The sequence below is a fragment of the Beta vulgaris genome, chromosome 9 (assembly GCF_026745355.1).
Source record: "Beta vulgaris subsp. vulgaris cultivar EL10 chromosome 9, EL10.2, whole genome shotgun sequence".
NCBI classification, from domain to species: Eukaryota; Viridiplantae; Streptophyta; class Magnoliopsida; order Caryophyllales; family Amaranthaceae; genus Beta; species Beta vulgaris.
The window spans coordinates 16,698,072-16,720,805 of NC_079210.1; the positions used below are offsets into that span (position 1 = coordinate 16,698,072).

The 22,734-nt window shown below is 33.4% G+C and overlaps 1 protein-coding gene across 1 annotated transcript; it reads left to right on the forward strand.

The window, feature by feature from the left end:
- The first annotated feature begins 10,605 nt into the window (after positions 1-10,605).
- Positions 10,606-15,853, forward strand: LOC104903147 (cyclic nucleotide-gated ion channel 18). The gene is made up of 6 exons (XM_010691147.1): positions 10,606-11,076; positions 12,643-12,855; positions 13,256-13,563; positions 14,230-14,341; positions 14,553-14,789; positions 15,116-15,853. The coding sequence occupies exons 1-6, from the start codon at positions 10,606-10,608 to the stop codon at positions 15,851-15,853; spliced, it is 2,079 nt and encodes a 692-aa protein (XP_010689449.1).
- Positions 15,854-22,734: the final 6,881 nt, after the last annotated feature.

Consider the following 22,734-nt stretch of genomic DNA (forward strand, 5'->3'; position numbering starts at 1 on the left):
TACATATGTATATAAGGTAAAATAATTAAAAAATATTAGCAAAAGGAAGCAAAAACCAAAACTAACCAAACCTTCGTAAAAACCAAAACTTCATGAAACAACCGCATGAGATGCGTGGCCGGAATTTTTTCTTTTTCTTTTTATAAATCTTTTTTTTCTTTTTGTAAAATCTTAATTTTATTCTTCTTTTCTAAACCTTTTTAGATTCTCTTCAAAACATTTTTAATTTTATTTTGAACCAAAATATTTGGGTTTTAACACTAGTAAACTTAGGCTCTGTTGAAGTAAATATTAAGAAAGCAAAGCAATGGTGAAAAAAATAAAAACAACAGACTACTTCAATAATTTCACTCTAATAAAATCCAATACAAAGAAGATATAAATAGTAACATCATGCTAAGTAACTAACTCCTATTCTTAAGCCTAATATACCCACTAACTTAGCAAACTAACCCACTAACCCACTAACCCACGTTTGAATCATTTCCAACACTCCCCTTTGATTCAAACTCTCATGCCACAGCTTCTTCAATGATTTCATATTGCCATGAAATTTAACTACCACGAACACACTACCACGAACACGCTACCATACAACGACGAACTTCGACTTGAACTCGACCACAAACACCACCATGAACTTACAACCTCGACATGAACACGGCTTCATCTCGACACCAAACAAAATATTGCACACGCAATCACAACACTTGACTCTTGCATAATCAAGACCTCTTCGACTTTCTTACGACCATGATGAACTCGCTTCACGCGTTTATAACCACCACGACCTCGACCCTCTTCATACGGCGATCACTACACCTCGACCATAACCACGACCACGACCATCTCTACCTCGACCATGACAATGACCACTTGCATATTCACGATCTCGACAATCCAATAAACAGGAATCCATCGACACATTAAACAAACAAAAAACACCCATTTCTTTTCTGCTTAAACATAACAAAACACTCTCTAAAAAATTTCACCCAAACTTCGAACTACAGACGACATTTTTTTTTTTTTTTAACAACCCACACACAAACCACGACAACTTATTTGATCTGTTTTTGTCTCAGGATCAAAACCATCGGCTCTTGATACCATGTTGAAGTAAATATTAAGAAAGCAAAGCAATGGTGAAAAAAATAAAAACAACAGACTACTTCAATAATTTCACTCTAATAAAATCCAATACAAAGAAGATATAAATAGTAACATCATGCTAAGTAACTAACTCCTATTCTTAAGCCTAATATACCCACTAACTTAGCAAACTAACCCACTAACCCACTAACCCACGTTTGAATCATTTCCAACACTCCCCTTTGATTCAAACTCTCATGCCACAGCTTCTTCAATGATTTCATATTGCCATGAAATTTAACTACCACGAACACACTACCACGAACACGCTACCATACAACGACGAACTTCGACTTGAACTCGACCACAAACACCACCATGAACTTACAACCTCGACATGAACACGGCTTCATCTCGACACCAAAACAAAATATTGCACACGCAATCACAACACTTGACTCTTGCATAATCAAGACCTCTTCGACTTTCTTACGACCATGATGAACTCGCTTCACGCGTTTATAACCACCACGACCTCGACCCTCTTCATACGGCGATCACTACCACCTCGACCATAACCACGACCACGACCATCTCTACCTCGACCATGACAATGACCACTTGCATATTCACGATCTCGACAATCCAATAAACAGGAATCCATCGACACATTAAACAAACAAAAAACACCCATTTCTTTTCTGCTTAAACATAACAAAACACTCTCTAAAAAATTTCACCCAAACTTCGAACTACAGACGACATTTTTTTTTTTTTTTTTTTTTTTTTTTTTTAAACAACCCACACACAAACCACGACAACTTATTTGATCTGTTTTTGTCTCAGGATCAAAACCATCGGCTCTTGATACCATGTTGAAGTAAATATTAAGAAAGCAAAGCAATGGTGAAAAAAAAAAAACAACAGACTACTTCAATAATTTCACTCTAATAAAATCCAATACAAAGAAGATATAAATAGTAACATCATGCTAAGTAACTAACTCCTATTCTTAAGCCTAATATACCCACTAACTTAGCAAACTAACCCACTAACCCACTAACCCACGTTTGAATCATTTCCAACAGGCTCAACATCTATTTGGACTACAATTTATTTTTAAATACCCATAAACTTTTTTATAAAAGCCTTTTTAAAAAAAAAAATTAGTAAATAACAAGTCTTTTTCGTAAATAAAACCTTTTTAAAACTAATTTTTTTCTAAAAATATAAATGTTAACTTACTAAAAAATACAATGTATTTCAAGCACCACCAACGAAAAAAGTTACAGCTAGCATCGCTAGTTTGTGGCGGCGAGAGCAGGAGGCAGCTCTTGTGATAGGGGACGAAAAACAGGAAAACCCTAGTCGCCGTTTAAATTGATGGTGTTTCTTGTTCTCCTGTACCCTTCATCTTGTAAAAATGTCAGATATAATTTTTTCTGCAATAATTAAGCAATAATCTTCACCCAAAAAAACAACAAAATCTCATCTTCGGAGTTCGAATAATGTAGAGAGAGATGTGGGGAAGTCGAGAGCGGAGCGAACAAAGGTGGAGATTAGAGCGGAGTGGAGGAGGGAGGTTGATGTTCGGTGCTGGGAGAGGTGAGGAGATGAGCGAAATAGTTGGAAACGCGATTTGGTGTTCGGTTTGCTGGGAAAGATGATGAGAGTTAAGGAGAGTTAAGGAGAGTTGAGAAAAAGGAGAAGTAAGAGTGAGTTCAGTGATGGGCCTTTTAAAGAGCGCTAAGAGTAACGCGATTTGGGACTTAACATATGTGTCAGGTGGACCCTAAAGACCGACGCATTTGATCTTTTGCATCGCACACCTTAGTAAAATGTGATGCAAATAGGAGTGTTTAGATGCGCATTATCTCAACTCATGTGTGTCGAATCTCATAAGCACGCGATGTAAATTCTGGGATCCAACTATTTGCACCACACCTCTAGCCCATCCAACGCAAATCTCAGTCATCATTTGCGTCACGTTCTCTTCACCTTGCGACGTAAATTATCCTGCCATTCATATGCTGTGATTATTTGCATCGCATATTGGCTGGTATCCGATGCAAATCGGCTTCACCTGGGCATTTGCATCAGATCCTCATACATACGACGCATATAATCATTTGTCTACTAGTGAAATATAAGAAATATTAAAGTTTGCAAATGAATCCACTAGCTTAGCGTACAAATAATTAGGTGCAATTTTCGCTTTCCCAAATGCCTAGATGCTCCTCTTCCCCAACTCAACACTTTCCCACCTGCCCACAATTTAAAAACAAAAGAAAAGTTAAAAATTTAAAAATCTTACAAATATATTGAGAAAAATATTGAAAGATAGGATTCTTTCTGCACGTGAAGTGAGAGCAATGACATGGGCACCGCCACAAGAGAGGGGAGAGATTTGGCCAAATGAGGAGAGAGAACTTGAATGGTTGATGAGGATTTAAGGGGTGTGCTCATCTTCATAAAAAGTAATCCTTGGAAGCCGACGAGAACCGACGACTCAAGGCGGCCAATGTCGATCGACGCTGACCGACGATAAGAACTGAGAGAGATAGAGAGTGAGAGAGTGAAAGCAATGTTTGAGTTTGAGAGAGAGATTGAAAGGAAACTGCCATTTAGGATTTGTCTTGATTTTTCAGTTAAAAAGCAAATGTAGCATTTTTATTATGTGGCTCTACCATTACTAATGTGTTGCCTATATTTATCAGGCAGATGCAATAAGTACTTTCCGATTATATTTGGAACAATTCTAATGTGTAGCGTATAACTAATATCGGAAGCATATCACCTGACGCGTCACCGGTTACATCAGTGGTGACACAATAGCTTTTTGCATCACTGGTTATATTAGAGGAGACGCAATAGCCGCCCCCTACCGCATCAAACTTATAATATAACCTGACACGAAAACTTTACGCGTCGCCTATTATGTTAGAGGGGACGCGATAGGCCATTTCATAATTTTTCCAACCATATCGCATCTAACTTTATACATAAATGTGACACGTTAGCTTTATGTGTCATACATTTCATAGAGGCGACAAGAGGCATGTTGTGTTAGGTGTTTTTGTAGTAATGCCTTATGCAGGGGTTACTTTAAATTAACGATGGAGTTACTTTATACTTTAATAGCAGTTATCTTCAGTAGGGTAACTTTATATATATAATGTGGTTACTTAATATTGATCGTGGATTATTCTAAGTTTTGTGCAGGAGTTACTTTACACTTATGCAGGGGTTACTGTTGTGTAACTTTATATTTTGTGCAGTGTTTACTTTTTCATTTTTTGGAGGGTTGATTTATACTTATCAAGGATTTACTTTAGAGTTTATACAAGGCCTTGATTTACACTTATGTAGGGGTTACTTTAGATTAATAATGAAGTTACTTTATACTTCAGTAGCAGTTACCTTAGATTTATGCAAGGGTTGCTCTCATATTAATTATAAGGTGGTTACTTAATATTTATGCAGTGATTACTTTACACTTATGTAAGGGTTATTGTTGTTGTATGTTGAGAATTATTGTATATTTTTTGGAAGGAGTAACTTTTTCATTTATTATAGGGTTACTTTATATATATCCAGGGCTCACTTTGGAGTTTATACAAAGCCTTAATTTACACTTAAACAGGGATTAGTTTTGATTTATGATGGAGTTACTTTATACTTTAGTAGCAGTTACCTTAGATTTATGCAAGGGGTTACTTTTATATTAATTATAGGTGGTTACTTAATATTTATGCAGGGATTACTTTACACTTACGTAAGGGTTATTGTTGTTGTATGTTGGGAATTATTTTATATTTTTTGGAAGGAGTAACTTTTTCATTTATTATATGGTTACTTTATATATATCCAGGGCTCACTTTGCAGTTTATACAAGGCCTCAATTTGCACTTAAGCAAGGGTTAGTTTTGATTTATGATGGAGTTATTTTATACTTTAGTAGGAGTTACCTTAGATTTATGCAGGGGTCACTTATTTATGTTCGAGAAAGTTTCAAAAAAGAAAATGATACATGTTTATAAGAATTTATCGATAATATCATCTTCATGTTGATGTTTTTCATGATATTTCAGACTAAGATGTTGCAATGAATCTTTGATTTGTTTGATTCAGATGGATCATATTGATTCTTGAGATTCACGAGATCTGAAGAAAATTGTGTTTAAATCGTCCAATGATTCGTTAGATTGTTTTAAATTATCTGGTGTTAATATTGATTTTGAATTTGCTAGTTTCAACATTGATATTGATCAAGAGAAGATTAGGTTTAGGGTTTTGAGAGAGAGAGAAAGCAATAAGCATCGAGGAGCGAGGAAAGAAGTAAAGAGTGAGAACAAATGATGGAGCGAGGAGCTATAGTGACACACGTAAAACGGATTCTGTTATATTTAACACGCAGCTTCGTTTGTTTTTCAGTGATGCGCATGGCTGCAATATTTCGTTTTAGTGTGGTGTGTTCCACAAAACACGCGTTGCAAAAGAAAGAAGAAAAAAAGAGATCAGAGAGAGAAAAAGCCTTTGGGCTGCGTTATTTCGCTAGGACTTGGGCTTTGTTATATCACTAGCACTCGGGCTCCGTTATTCAGTTGGGCTATGTTATTTTTGTAATCCGCCGTAATTTTATAGATTTTATAAATATATTTTAGTATCTATACATTCATATTTAAACATAATTTAGTTTGAAATGATTTATTTATTTAAAGAAGGTTGACTATTTTGAAAGTTTGAGGAATAATTTTTAGGATTTAAGGAAGTTAAAATATTTGGTTTAGGCATGCTTTGAAAAATCACTAGTAGAATAATTGCTTATTGCTGCGGTTTTTCCCATACGCAACAATATATCACGTAAAAAGAAAAAGAAAAATATAAATCACCATATTTTTTGAAAAATGTTGACCCTTTGACCAGGACATATTGTTGTGGTTTCTAAGAAAAACCGCAACAATATATTAAAGGAGTATTAAAAAAATATTATTTTAATAAATCGCTGCGGTTTTGTGAAAAAACCGCAGCAATATATTAAAAGAGTATTAAAAAATAATTATTATAATATATTGCTGCGGTTTTGAGAAAAAACCGCAACAATAACCTTTTAAATTTAGTAAAACACATGCATCCAAGTGGCAGTTAGGGTTCTCTCCCTTTTACCCTTCTCACTCTTCTTTTAGTCATTTAGGCTTTTCACACCCTTTACCCATCTCTCTCGACCGTTATCTCTCTCCTGTCTCCTCTCTATCCTCTCACCTCTCACCTCTCACCTCTCACCCGCATACGCCATTTTCATCTCTCTCATGCTCTCACCTCACTTTTTCACTCTCACCCTCACACGCCTCTCACCTCACTCATCCTCGCAATCGGCGACGACGTTCGAAAACGACGACCCAGATTGTTCGAGACACTCAAGTTGGCGAAGACGACACTCAATTTGGCGAAAACGACCCCTAATTCTCACTGGCGACGTCTTTTTCTCTTGTTTCAACAATTGTAAAATCCTCGCCGACGTCTTTAAAGAATCGCCAAGAAGACCTGCTCGCCGGCGTTCGTGTTCTCGCAAGATTTGTTTCTCGTTTGTTTTCGGCCTCCGACGAAGCATTCTTCTCTAGATTTGTTTCCTTTTTCGTTTTTTTTTCCATTTTTTCCATTTATTTGGATCTGTTTGTTGCTTTTTTTCATTTTTTGTTTGCTTTTTCATTTTTCGTTTTCGATAGTTTTTTTTTTCATTTTTTTTAATCTGTTTGTAGCTTATGTTTTAGATAGTGTTTTTTTTCGGTTGCTTTTTTTTTTTTTTTTAGATCGTTTTTTTTCCGTTTAAATTCGACAGATCTCGCGCTTTATTATATTTGTTTACAGCTTTTTTTTAGGATTTTTTCATTGCCTTTTCATTTGTCATTTTATTGTTTTGTAATATTGATGTAATTAGGTTTTTTATCTTTATATATTAATGAAATTTATAGCATTTATTTTCAGTTTGTCTGCTAATTTATTGGATAATGAATGGGTTAGTTGTCTGATTTTAATATTTCAAATTTAATTTCCAAATGAAAAAAAAGTTTTTACCAGTATCACGACATATTGCTGCGATTTTGGCTAAAAACCGCAGCAATATACTTAATTTTTCTAATATAAAATAATAATATTGCTGTGGTTTTGACTAGAAACCGCAACAATATATTGGATTTTTCGGATATAAGATAATAATATTGCTGCGGTTTACGCTGGAAACTGCAGCAATATATTATTTACCTATTGCTGCCCCCTTAATTGATGCGCGCCCAAAATCGCAGCAATAGGCCACTTTTTGACCGCAGCAATAAGCATTTATTCTACTAATGAATGTTTGAAATACTAATTGGATTTGGAAAAGAATTTTAAATGGGCTTGAGGAACCCAAAACACTGAGTGGATTAGGAAAAGGATTTCTATTGATGTTAGGCGTTCTATTTCATCAATCCTATTCATCATTAAACTTTATTTGAACCCAATCTCCTTTTCCTAAGCCCAAAAGGAAAAGCCTCTTTATAAATACTTTAACCCAATTATTTTACCACACAAAGAACTATTCTCTCTCCTTATTATTCAAAGTTGTCGACCCCCTTAATCTTTCTCTCCTCACGGTTTTCTGTTTTTTTTCCTTCCAAGTTTCCTTTCTTCTTGTTCAAGTAACGTTTTCTTCTTTGCCGAGAAACGTCACGAACACCAAAACCTCCTCCTTATTGCCGCATGTTTACTGCCGTCAGTACTGTTGTATTTTCCAGCACCTTGTTCTCTTTGGTTCTTTGGTTCTTTGGTTCGTTGGTTATTTCTTTTCTTCATCCTCAAGGTTTAATTTAAGATCTTGTTTTTATGTTTTATTTTAGTATTAATCATGATTAATAACTTTAATTTACTATTTTGATGATTAATCTTGGATTATGTATATATTATGTATTAAAATAATAAAATTTCAGATCTGATTATTATTTTTAGAGTGAGTTTCTAATTATCAAAGCATGGATTTTTAGGGTGTTCATAGTAGCATGTCATAAACTATGATATTGATTTAGGTTATGAATTTAAGCATGTTTAAGTATGTTTAAAGAGAGTTTTATAATTTTATAAGTTGCTGGAATTTTATAAAGGGCTTCAATAATGGAGTTTTGTGGATTTTAATTACTAGTATAGTAGTACTATGCTAGATAAAATATGTTATTGAAGTTTCAATGGTAAAAACAACTTTTAAATATTTTTAAAGAGGATTTAAAATATTTTAAAGTTGCTAGATTTTATTTCGAGTATTGACTTTGATTTATATTGGTTGATTTAGGCGGAAATTATTCAGTAGGTGACTTTTAAAGTGATTAAAGGTGGCCTATCAGTTTATTTACACAAGGTACGTATATACCTATGTGTTATATGATATATTATCATGATTTAAGAAGGAAAAGTTGTAGTATCATGTATAGGAACTTTGTAAGTTCATATGTAATTTCTAGTATGATTGGATTTTACATGTTTTATGCGTGTGTTCAAACATGTTGATTATGAGTAGATTTTCATGTTTGTATGGAATATTGATACAAGCATGTTAGATGGGAACGTTAGCTATTAATTCACATGGTGGAATTAATATATTTGTTGAGATTGAATCATGTTAAATCATGTGTTTCATTACAGTATTATTTTCACTACTTTATAAGTATTGTGGGTATAATTTAGAACGTTGATGATTTATGCCTTTGAAAGGTAAGATTGATTGTTGGCTAGGTTCAACAAATAAGAAAGATTGGAATAAAGAGAAAGAAATCTTGGTTGGTAAGTTGTGTGATCACTTATTAAATCCTAAGATAAAAAAGGAAGTTCAGTTGTGAATGTTTGATTTCATATTTTTGTATTACTTGTAGGTCATAACAAGTAATAAATTATAAATCACGTAAAATGTAACTTGGATAGAAATAAACTTTAGACTGGTGCACGTCTAGAGTTGGACAATCAGGAGTTGGAGTACATGGTGGTAGCCCATGACTTTTTCTGGGAAATGGATTGATCACCATTCTTATTTTTCAAAGGTTCCTCGATAACACAGGTCATTCTGGAATATGGAGTCGCTCCCGTATTTCATTTTCCTAGGTGAAGGGAAGTTTAGTTAGACAACTCGGTCCGATAACTATTCCATTAAAGTAATAAAAAGATGATTAAAGTTTAGTTCAGTAGAAGTTATCTGCAGAATATTATATTTTTATATTATTATTGATCCCTGCATGTTAATTATTAGTATCATGTTAGGAATGTTTATGTAAGACTATGTAACACTCAACTTTGCTGATTACGTGCTTTTTTTGTGATTGTTGATCATGGCTTAGCCTTATTGATCCTGTAATGACCCATTTTGGTGAGCAGATTTTTTAGAGCATTGACATCTAAAAGTTTGCAGATATTGCATCATGGGGATCTAGGAATGGAGAGCTTGTGTAACAAATTGTTATATCTATTACTTTAGTATGAACATATTATATTAAGTTTGGTTTTGAAGTAGACATTAATAGTGTGTTTGGTTTTAAGTACTTATTTATTTATTATATTAAAGTATGAAGTTTAGTTATATGTTTTCGCTGCAAAATTCTGAATAAGTCAATACATTATCACACGGGCGATAATGCTTTGGTAATTCTCTATATTTTATATTGAAAAGGTAGTTTCGGAAAGAGAGAATTGTCGAGGTGTTACAATTTCACTAGGCGCGATTAGACTCCGTAAAATGACTAGGCGTGCTTGGACCTTTATATTAGCTAGCCACACCATTTGTTCAAAGTGTGATCAACCTTATTATATATAAAAGCTTGTTTTAATATAATTATATCATCGAACCCGAGTGACTATTTATAACATTTGTTCACGTGTACTGTCTAGAATATATGTAGTTTTTCTATTTGTTGATTCTCCAATATTTCTCACTAGATATAAAAATATGAAATTTGACTATGATCTGTTTCATATTTTGTTTTATGTTTCAATCCCTCTTCATTTAATTCACATTCCCCATTTTGTAGTATAAAAGTTTGTTCATATCAATACTTCATTGAACTTTACGTTTGATGTTTCTTATAAAAGCTAAAAGTGTCAAAAAGCCTAACTACCTTTTTTTTATCTTGAGATATCTGTCCTATTTTTTCTCCAAACCTTTAATTTTAATGCATATATTTTTCCCTTTCTCTTCACAGGCATACACCCGTGTTAATAGTTAATACCCACATTTTGTAAGATCAAAATCTAGACTAACCATCCTTTTTACAATACTTTATCGTTGTTTCTTCAAGTTTAATATAATTTGATAGAGAGATCTTCTCAAAACTTCCTCAAATCCTTTATTATAATTCTATATCTGACTTCCAAATGTTAATTTGATGTCATATTCACATACATTATATGCGCATCAATAGTACTCTTCACAATTAGAAAACTTTTTGCTTATCTCCTTGTTTATGAAAATCTCCCTTATTTCCATGATATTGTTCCTCCATGAACAAACTCCTTTCAACTCGTGGGATTCGTCGGATTTCTCATCCACTAGTCAATGGCTCTTCATCCTCCTCCGTGGACGATCAAAAGCTCCATTACCAACTACTATGGAGATACCAAATCCTAGACCCAAATTCCGACATTGTAACACGTTGGAACTATATTTTTCTCCTCACTTGTGTCATTGCCCTTTTCATAGACCCTCTCTATTTTTTTCTCCCCTCTGTTGGAGCAGATCATGCATGCCTCACCGCTGACACCTCCCTCCTTGCTTCGGTGACCGTTTTTCGAAGCCTCGCCGATCTCTTCTATGTCCTCCATATTGCAATCAAATTTCGCACAGCTTTTGTTTCTCGTAGGTCTAGGGTTTTTGGGAGGGGAGAATTGGTAATGGATCCTTACGAGATTGCTTGGAAATATCTCAAGTCAGATTTTGTCATTGATTTTGCTGCTTCCTTGCCTCTCCCTCAGGTATCAACATTTCTACCTTTTTTAATAGGCATCGCCATTGATTTGGGTTAATTGTCACATCTATTCCTCATTTGAAGTGTTTTAAATAAGTAAAATTCACATAATAGGTAGTGCTGCAAATGAGAAAAAAAAGGTCATGAATTACACCGTGTTGTATGGTGAATGATTTTGTAAATCGTAATATGTTGTATAGGAAGGGACTAAATTAAATTTCATGATATATTTTTTATAACATGAATACTTCTTCCATATTTTTCATTTTTAATTTTTTATGGAGATGAATGTCGAGGCTAGTCGTTGTCTCGATTTTAAAACATTGGTCATTTTCCATTTTTGTTTGTCGCTAAATTATTGTCTCAATTCCTTTTAAGTCGATATACTAATTACTAATATCCTATCATGTCTCTCTACTTCTCTACCCTTTAGCATACGTTCCTTCCAATACAACTCTTAAAAAAAGTTCTTAAAAAATGAAAATAGAGCGATCTTAAGGTGAAGTGTTCTTTTTTTGTTTTGGATGGACTACAAATTTATTCGTTCTGAGCCCTTTACCTTACTTTCCCTACGTGGGTTGTCTTCTTGCATATCGTTGGTATTGAGGCTGAGCGGTACCCCACCCATATTTCTACTCACTTGTATATTTGCAGGATCTCTAACGCACACATATGATCATTATTATCTGTAATTACATACTATCAAAATTTACAAAAATAATTCACATTGTACCATGTTTCACAAGATTACACATCATAATATTTTTTCCTATTTATATATCAGAAAAATATGGGCTAAAATTTTGAAATAGACTAATTGAATAATAAAATGTGTGAAATTAGAAAATGGATGGAGTATTACCCTAAACTAGGAAATACTTGAGTCGTGGAAGATTAGAAAATTAATAAATGAAGAATGCCCGTTGTTTGTTAAAATGTAATGTATACTCCCTAAGCCTTATAATTTTTTTCCCTATTTACTTTATTTGGTTAAAATTAATTAATATTGATGCGATTATCTAACTAATATATATTTGCCCCTCTCTAAAATAAATGAAACACTTCTCCTAAAAATCTCTCACATACAAAAAAAGAATTGTTTCACTTATTTTAAAATGAAGGAATATAAACAAATTTATAATAAGGGAACTTGTGTATTTATTAGAACTTTGTATAATATTAGTTGACACATAATTAAGGATATGAATGGTCATAAGTTTATTCGGAGACGGAGAAATTGGGGAAAGATTTCAGATATAGAGTAATACAATCATTGATACTTTAGGCACTAATAAACAAAGTATTAATTATAAATGTATAATACGATTGTCCAACTAAAGGTCCTACTTAAATCTCGAATCAACTCATCTCTTACTCATTTATTAAGTTAGGAGGGAAATTTAGAAGAGAACCATCTTTGGTGGCAGCCTCCATAGTGTATGATAGTTTATGAAGAAGTTAGTATTTGTATCAATGGATACTCTTACCTTTTATTTCATAAACATTGTTTGTTTGATTGAAATTACTATCCATATCTCCTATGTATAATGAGCAATTGCTAGTATGTGTGCAGATAATGAATTGGTTCATCATACCGAAAATGAAGAGAACAAAATCAGATCAAGCAAACTATACACTCTCCCTTATTGTATTATTTCAATATGTTCCTAGATTTTTTCTCATGTTCCCTTTAAATAAGCGAATAATTAAGACTACAGGGGTTGTCGCTAAGACTGCTTGGTCCGGAGCAGCATATAACCTTCTCCTCTACATGCTAGCCAGTCATGTAAGCATATAAACTCATTTTTCTTTCTAAAGAGATAAAATTTATTCAATATTTCTCTGTACTCGACTAAAAAAATTTTGGACAAACTAAATTTGCTTTTGTTGATACCATGGGGTTTAAATCTCTCATATGAATTTATAAATTATTATTTCTTAAAACTGAGTTTCGTAATCTAAAATATGCTAAATTGATGTATAAGAATTTATAAACGTTACTATACTATATATATTTTTTAAGGTAAGAAATGGATGGGATGATTAAGTTAAATCAAGTGACGTCAAGTAACAAGCCTTTACTCTTATACTTTTCTCAATTTATGTGTTTACTCTGATACTTCTCCCAATATATATGTTGGTCAATAGATAATCCAACTGATTATTAGTATGATTTGATAGTGCAGGTTTTGGGATCTATTTGGTATACAGCAGCTATCAGCCGGCAGTACTCATGTTGGAGATCACAATGTATTGAAGAGAAAAAACGTTTTCCCGCATGTCTAACTAAATATCTTGATTGTTCGACGGTGCCTGACGTGGATAGACAATATTGGTTAAATAATACTAGCTTGGTTACGAATTGCGACCCAAGAAATGATGAATCATCTTTCAAATTTGGAATGTTTCAAGAAGCTTTTACTAGTGGTGTTGGTTCCTCAAATTTTGTTCCCAAATATCTTTATTGTCTATGGTTTGGCCTCAAGAATTTAAGGTACGTAATCAGCTTAAGAAATTATTATCACCATCTCTAACCACTACCTACCATCACTTTTTTTTTTATCATGTATAGTTTATTTCCCTTCATATGTGTAGTATTAATTAAAAACAATTTTGTCGACATTGAAAAATTGTTATAGGATTTTCAAATATATGACTCTGAAAATACAATAATATTTACTAGATTTCATATCAATGTCATTTTTTATACAAATAAAAAAAATGAAATTGTCTGCACTCAACTAATATAAATGAGTGCATCTTGGATGTAACATGTACTAATATACTATAACTTATTGTGTAACATGTATAATGATATAGGCTTTAACAATAATGATATGAATGTCATGTCATTTTCTCATTTATTTCATATCATTTGAGTTCTCTTACCAAAAAAACGATGGTTTGTGGGTTGTTATACCATGATTTTTATTGTAATACTTACACTATGAAATCAATAGCTTTTCCTCAAAGTTGACTATGCCCTTAATTACAAGCAAATGTTTTGGATTTTTCTTTGAGCCTAGAAGCCAAATTGCCAGTAATTGATTTACTTATAATCTAACATGTATTCATGGAATCATGGGTAAACATTAGAAAAGTCATTGATAATTGTTGCCCCTCTTTGAAGCTCGCTAGTTATAGTAAATACTTTTTGCAGCTCTTATGGACAAAATTTGGAAACAACCACGTTTATTGGGGAGACACTTTTTGCAATTTGTGTCTGCATTGGAGGATTGTTCTTATTCTGCCTATTGATTGGCAACATGCAGGTTCATCTTGTTCCATTTTTTCTCTTAAAATAGGATACATTAATCACCCTTATCATTGTAATTCATTTGTGAAATCAAATGATAAACATGAATAAAGCAAATTGATAATTACTAGCTAAATTTAACTATTAAGCCCTAACATTGATTCTAATCCAATTTTTTGCACATAATTCTAAAAATTATGCCTACTAATATTACATTTTGACTGAAGACATATCTACAATCATTGACGGTTAGAGTTGAGGAATGGCGAATAAAACGAAGAGATACTGAGGAGTGGATGAGACATCGTCAATTGCCACTAGCTTTGCAACAAAGGGTTCATCGATTTGTTCAATATAAATGGTTAGCCACAAGAGGGGTTAATGAAGCTTCCATTTTATGCTCATTGCCTTTGGATCTTCGACGAGAAGTACAACGTCACTTATGCCTCAACCTTGTTCGACGTGTATGTCTTTCTTGGTATATCTATCTTTCTTTGTGCTATTATTATTCAAGGGTTCATGTTGTTTAATTACAATAAGATATTCTAATAAATTGGACGACTTTTAATATGTCCTCAAAACATATCATAGCATATACTATGTTCTATTTTAATGGAATTTAAACACATGTATATATGCAAAGATATTTTGAAATTGATTTAAAAAGATCATTGTAATTTTTTGATACTTACATTTATTAAATTGGAATTTTTCTAAGTTTATGTTATAAGAAAAACTTTAAAAGTTCTATATGTAATTTAACTATATTGCAATGGTTTGAACTTAATAGGTACCTTTTTTCTCCAAAATGGATGAACTACTACTTGATGCTATTTGTGAGCGTCTTGTTGCAACTCTAAGTACGCAAGGAACATACATATTTAGAGAGGATGATCCTGTGGATGAAATGTTGTTTATCATCAGAGGACAACTTGAAAGCTCAACAACAGGTGGTGGAAGGTCTGGATTCTTCAACTCCATCACTCTAAGACCAGGTGATTTTTGTGGAGAGGAATTGTTAACATGGGCATTATTGCCGAATTCAAACCTCAACCTTCCTTCATCTACAAGAACTGTAAAGGCATTGAGTGAAGTTGAAGCTTTCGCACTCGGAGCTGAGGATCTTCGATTTTTCTCCACTCAATTTAAGCGTCTTCATAGTAAAGCCTTACAAGATGCATTTAGGTACAATTCACATCAATGGAGGATGTGGGGGGCTTGCTATATTCAATCTGCATGGAGAAGGTATAGGAAAAGAAAATTGGAAAAGGAGTTGATTTTGCATGAAAACATGTTTGGAAATACGTCAGATGATGATTACTATAATCAAGGACGAGATACTAGTAACATTATTTCTAGTAGAGACAACTCTTATAATCCTCAAACTCTAAGGGCGACGGATTTGGCTTCCAAGTTTGCTGCTGATACTAAAAGAGATCTCAACCAAAAGGAATCGATTGAGCATTCTTCAACGGATGATTTGAAGATGCCAAAGATGTTCAAACCTGATATGCCTGACTTTTGCTGAATTGGTTTATGAAATTTAGTAGTTCATAGTTGTTCAAACTATTGAGGAAGGCAACAATCCTTGAATGTCACGTATCATTGGTTTGGACAAACTATATATGTAATTTTTTCTTTGCTTCTAATATATAGGAAATTCTCAATGGTAATTCTGAATTTGAACTTTTTATCTTTTGTAGTCAAATTTAAATTTAATTATCAATGTGTTGGTGCAAAATCAGTTCGTCGACCTTGCAAACAAGTTAATGGCCGGCTGGACACTCAATAGTGTGGCATTGAATGCCTTGGGAGATTTAATTTAATCCATGGGGGTTACCATTTTTAATTGGATAAAACTTTATTAACGCACTCTTTTCCAATTTAATTAATGATCACACTACAACAAATTAATTTCAGGCGAAAAGCAATAAATAGAGCAAACAATTACTGATCACTTAATTAAAGTATAAAATTCTCATACATGCCACAAACCTTAAGATGAATGTTACAACACACAAAAGGATAAGTCGGGTTGGATAACTAAAAAGGAGACACGAAGGCCATTACCTCCATGGTTCTTTGGTTCAATTGGAGAGTTTGAGACCTTGTCTAATGGCTTCAAAACATGCTCGGATGCCAAAGCAAAATCTAGAGAACTAAACTATAACCCCAAAAGGGGGTTGGCTATGCTAAAGCTAGGCTATGCTAGGGAATTAAGAAATGCAGTTTGATGCGTTGTTTTGTTGTCTTCTGCTTGATTATGATTTCTCTATTTATTGAGAATCATAATATGTAACTTTCGGCAATGCTTAGGAAGGGAAAATATTTGAATCATATTTGATTCACACCTTAACCATTTTCTTGCGCTGAATAACTATTGTCCTCTAATGAACGTTCGTTTTCATGTTGAATCCCCCTCTTGATTATCTTCTTTTGATTGTTATTCTTCTATTACATCTCACTTTCATCTCCTGATAATTTGGAGGGCCCTCCTTTGGGTCTTGTTGACTTTTAACTCTATTATTCTCACTTAATGGGCTTTATACTTACATTGGGCCCTTATGTTAGAGCATAAATTAAATCTTTTGAGATTTGATTCGATTGACCACATCAAATGTTACTTGAAATCAGAAAATGATAGTAACAAATTGCCCTCCTGATTAATGGGGTGTTGTACTAAGCACTACTACACAAATTATGAACAGAGAGGGACTTATCATGGTTATAGCCAATATAATCCAGTAGTATTCTGAATGTGACTTCTTCCATTGTTCTAAGATGGTCAATGAACTCCTTTTAGAATGACTAAAATTAGTTGAGAAGAATAACCTTTCATGTATTCCTTCAACTTTGTTTCTAGCTGTCACTACTACAAAAAAGGGCAAACATAACACCCCTAAATTAACTCTTATTTAAGCAACCGTCATGTAAAGTATAAATTTAACGTTTTTGCCGTAGAACTGTTATCTTAGGTTGTATTGATAATATATCACTTAACACTTATCTTAATGTGTGTTATCTTTGCTATGAAATTATTATGTGATGCTTTAATTTTTTTTTTTTTGAGAATAATAACAACTCTTATCTTTGCTTATTATTAATAATAATAAAACTGTCATAATAATTAAATTGAAAAAAAAACTGTCATGACTAAAGATTAGGAGCACTTACTGCGTATCCTTGAATTTTTGCTCTAAACTGCCCTTTTTAAGTTCTAAGTTGTTGTAAACCCTTTTTCTTCCTTATGAACGGTTATTTGGTTGCTGTAACTCGTACCCTTAGTTCCCCTCACGGTTTCTACCTCCGGTTCCCCCTCAAGGTTTCTATCTCTGGTTCCCCCTCAAGGTTTCTACCTCCGGCTCTCAATCTCCGACGATGTTTCGCCGGTCACAGTCAAAGCCAAAGCACAAATTTTTATAAAGAAGCTCGGCGAATACCCTTGCCTTCTTTACTGCATCTCTCCACCCTCCACTCTCCTCTACTGCGTCTTCTCCGTTCTTCACTCTTCTCTAAGGCTAGCAAATTCAAGCTCGAACAATCGAACTAAAGCTCCAGTGAATTCAAGCTCCAATTTTCCTCTGTTTCGAATTTCAGGTTACATTTCTTTTTATTCTGGCGTTTTTTGTTCTTCACATATAATTATAGGGTCTTAGTTCAATTTATATAAAGTTGGGAACTTTTTTTATGTATTTCAGATTTAGGATCTTGAAGTGGAGTGGGTTTTGATATTGTAATCCGGGGTACACTGTAAAAAAACATGAGATGGGAGTGTTAAAATTAGCTTAAGGTGCTTGTTAGTACATGTGTTGCTGAATTTAAGAGGAACCTATTTCATAATATCAGTTCATTATCGAAATTTAATTGCGTGAGTTGTTAATGTACTTATTTGTGTTACTAGTTTATGTTCATTAACTTAACATGTTAGTTCGGAAAGTTTACACCTTTAGCTCGAAAATTGGCACGAGAGGTTCTTCTTTGGGTGGAAGTGTGGGATTTGATGCTGCATTGATGATTGTTCAGTTGTTAGTGTGTTGTGGTCGTAGCAGGAAATTTAAATAGTATTTGCAGTCCATGGTTTATTCAAAGCAAACGTCGATATATGTGACTTTATATGCCTTGTATACGTTTTTGGTTCTTTCAAGTACTATTTAATTTTTTGCTTGAGTCACAATACATCTATCAAGTTCCCCCTTTGATTGTCGGGAGTACATGCATTGTGGTCATCCCTCTTTTATCTTTGATGCAAGATCAGGTGATCTTCTTGATGATTACGTGTCTTCCTCATTCTATACTATGGGGGCATCTAGTTTTTTTTTTAGAAAAATTTTAGGAAGTTCACTTTACTACAAATGTGAACTGTCATTACACAATATCATAAGACAATAGATAACTTCAAAATGTTGAACCAAAATTGAGATCAAGACTGCTAAAATACTATCCAAGTATTTTTTGAAGATTATCGTATCAAAAATCTTATGTGGCTACTTTCTGAACTTTGTTCGCACGGCCATCAGGTGAATCTCTGTCCCGGGATCGCCCATGCCTTCCACCTCTGTTGTAGTGTCTTCCTCCCCTTCCTTTGTGTCCTCCCATGTTGTCACGTAATCTACTTTGACTTCCTTGAATTTGGCTCCAATATTCCTTCTCCTCATTACCAGATACAAGTTTCAGACAATTTGTTGATAAGTTGATAAGTTGTTGACCAATGACTGATAGGTAATGGCTTTAAAACAACGTGGCATCCAAGTGGAGTACCTAAGGCTCTACTCAAACTGATAAAACCGTGCAAAGCAAAGCTGAGTCTGGCTTCTATAGTTTGTTGTTCATGACTCCAGAGAAAGCATGTGCGATCGCAAACAGGTGCTTTTTGCATCACATATGGCATTTCATAATTTTATGTGTGTATTATGCGATTTCCAGATGAGAGAATGGTATTTGCTGAATGTCATGACGTTTTTGCTACTCATATCACCTCAAATATGAAATACCTTTGTCAGATATGCAAGACTCTGACATGGTTATGTAGTCTTGATACTTCATTTTAGACAAAAAGAAGCAAAGGATACATCTAATAGCCAAGTCTTACACTTTGGACAACTCCTATCTGATCCAAGTACTTGAGTTTGAGTAACATGAAATTTTTTTGTTATTTCTATCACAATTTGGTTCTTTATACTCATATCTTATACTGAAATTTTGATTATTGTGTATAACTTTTTTGCTGATCATACCCACACAATTGTCTTAGCTTTTTCTGACATTAAATATAGTGCTTGTCTAGTGATTTTTAAAAGATAGTTGATTATATTTGTGCTTTTCTTTAATTCTTAACAAGCAATAGGGTTTTTTTTTTGCGATATCATAGTCTTTTCTCAGGTAATTTACAAGATTCTCTTTTGTTTTTTAGTTTTTTAAAACTACATTATTAACCTTGTATGTGGTCCATTGCATGTATCAGCTATCGGGCTTGTTATTTCCAATGTCATTTGAACTTTTATCACTTGTTTGTCTATTGATGCTACTATTAGTTTTCTTGTTTCATACCCTTTCTATCATGTGTTTTGTATTCTTTTATGTTATCTATCTTTCTTTCTTCCCCTATCGTCATCTTACTCATATTCATTCTGGACATAAGCTACTATCTTTGAATTCTATTCAAGGTGCATAATTTATAGAGAAAGGGAGACTTCTCCTTGTTGTTTATTATGACTTACATGAACAAGCTCAAATATTTGACCAACCCATTTATCTTCCTTCTTGTGAAAACTGAATAAATGCTACTTGTCTGAATCTAAATCTATGCTATTGTCTCATCTTTGTAGCTTTTGGTCAAAACTGCTCAAGGCTGGAATATGTCTTTTTGCGTTTGATGAAGCACATTGCATATCAGAATGGGGTCATGATTTCAGGTTCAAGGGTCATGAAATATTCAATTCACCTTAGTTTTCTCGCCTTTTTCACTTAAAGCTTTTACTTTCTTGTTTGCATATATGTTATGGCCACTCCTATTACAGTTTGGTTTGTGTGCCATTTACTTGGCATTTTGTTGGTTGTTTTCAAATATGGTAAACTTCAGGTTGTTGGCCATTGAAATTGAGTGCACGAGTATGGCGTACACAAAAACTATATTTAATTAGAAGAATTTGGCTAAAGCTATTTTTTTTTTTACTCTCTTCGATCTGTATTTTAAGTTTAAATACTTTTCAAGTTTTTATATATGAATACTTATTTTGTAATTACCTTTACTGTAGTACTATGAAGGCACTAGTCCAACCTATTCTCAAGAGAAAATTGATGAACTTAGGGACTTCTACATTACATATGTCGGAGATCCACACAAAGCATAAATGATGAATGAGTTTTAACTTTCCGCCTAATTTTTTTTTACCTTAATCCACTTTTGTACATACATTATGTTTTCGGATTTGGATACTGATATCATGTGGATGTGGCTATAGGCTAGATTTGATCTTGTTTATGATTTAAATTGATATTGATATGTATATAAAGTAGTTTTTTTAGAAGTTTAAAATTATGAATATTAGTTGAATTATTTTGTGATATAAAAAATTTTAAAAGTTTGGAATATCATATTCAATTTATTGGTATGGGTTGAGTATTAATTATACAACAGATACAGGTATAGTATTGTCCTGTAAAAAAAAGGACATTGTTGTGCTGCGTGCTGCAAGGCCTATGGACAATATATGTGTGAAATGATAGTTTTATTATTTTTTTAAAATAATATCATAGATAACCGTTATTGGTAATATATGTTATATATGTTATAGGAAAACATAACAGTTATTCAAGATAAGTGTTAAATTTTCCTTCTTTCAATTTCTCATATAAATAGCAAACATAACACTTATTTACAAAACGTGTTATCTAGCGGTATAACGTGTATTATAAATGACTGTTATGTTTTCTCTGGCAAACATAACACTTTCATCAGTTGTTATGTTTAGTTTACATTACATTGGCTTGGATAACACCTCAAAACTGTTATGTAAAGCCTTATTTAACAGTTATCTTTGTCCTTTGTTTGTAGTAATGATGCTGTGAAATCTATTAAAGTTTCCTCAACATTCACATTTGCCAGCTCATTTAATAATAACCAGCAAGGATTTAAATCATAGATCATGAGATCATACCATATCCGACACGCAGATTTGTCTTGTATTAAGACTCTTGATGATGATCCATCCACCATCCTATAGACTTTAAACTCCTTCTTCATTCCTTTGTCTAAGAGCCTTTTGAGATATATTTCCAAAGAATGTTAGGCTTCCATATCGCTTTTGTGATGACTTTGCCCCATGATTTACAAACTAGAAGAGATATAACCTGATCAGTCCTTTCGAGTTTAGGAAATATTAGTTCTCTTGTGAGATCTAGATTGGACCCTTTTTCGATGACCTTGAGTTCTCTTTTATTCTCCAAATTCTGTTGCATAACAGGATTATCTCCAAATTATTTTTGGATAGAGGAGATCCATCTAGTAGATTCATTTTTGATAAAATCATCATTGTCTCTAGATATGACATTCAATGCCTTGTTGTGATTTGGGCATTTTGATGGATATGGCATATTGTATGGACCAGGTTAATGAAACATGGGGAGATATGTGTAATCCATTTTGATTTAAGTTTAGAATCTTTTGGAGATCACACACAAACACACACGCGCGCGCGCGCGCACACACACACACACACACACACACACACACACACACACACACATATATATATATACATTCGTCCGTCCCATAATTCTTTCCTAAGTGCCTAATTTCATGGGGAACTAGAAACAAATTTTTAGGGAGTATAATTAGAAAAATGGACATATGAACGTCTTACTTCAATTCTGTGAATCATAAACTTATGTGAAAGCAATTGAATCATTGAAAATATATTATTGATAAGATTACCATTTGAGGTACCTTTGTTACATTTGTATTATGACTTGTCTTTTATGAAGATAAAGTCATTAATAACGTTTTATTTAAAAAAGAACTGCGTTTAGAGACAACATTTTGAAGTGTTCCCTGCACAATGTCTTTACCATAGCCCCGTATTAGCTGGCTTCTGACCCATACCCTGCCTTGCTCTTGGTAATTCCGAAATAGTCGTTATCTTCAAGGGAATACTTGAACTTTGCTTCGAAGAGATTGCTTTGGTAACTATTATCCCAAGTATATCTCATATCGACCAGTGCAACATACATCCAAGAAAGGAAGTTTTCTTGGACTAACAAGTTCCATAATTCACACAGACACTTAAAGTGAATTATTTTCTCATGATGTTCATCTTGACCCTCTTACATCCTTACCACTTTGAGGGATGACTTGGTACAAGAAAAAACTAAACTATTTGCATAGATCCAGTTCATTCTTGGAGGTTTTGG

Excerpts from the sequence above, each read along its gene's own strand:
- LOC104903147 (XM_010691147.1), top strand. The coding sequence starts at position 10,606 with ATGAACAAACTCCTTTCAACTCGTGGGATTCGTCGGATTTCTCATCCA. Across the intron at positions 12,856-13,255 it reads TCTACATGCTAGCCAGTCAT|GTTTTGGGATCTATTTGGTA; the intron begins GTAAGCATATAA and ends TTGATAGTGCAG. Across the intron at positions 14,342-14,552 it reads TATTGATTGGCAACATGCAG|ACATATCTACAATCATTGAC; the intron begins GTTCATCTTGTT and ends TTTTGACTGAAG.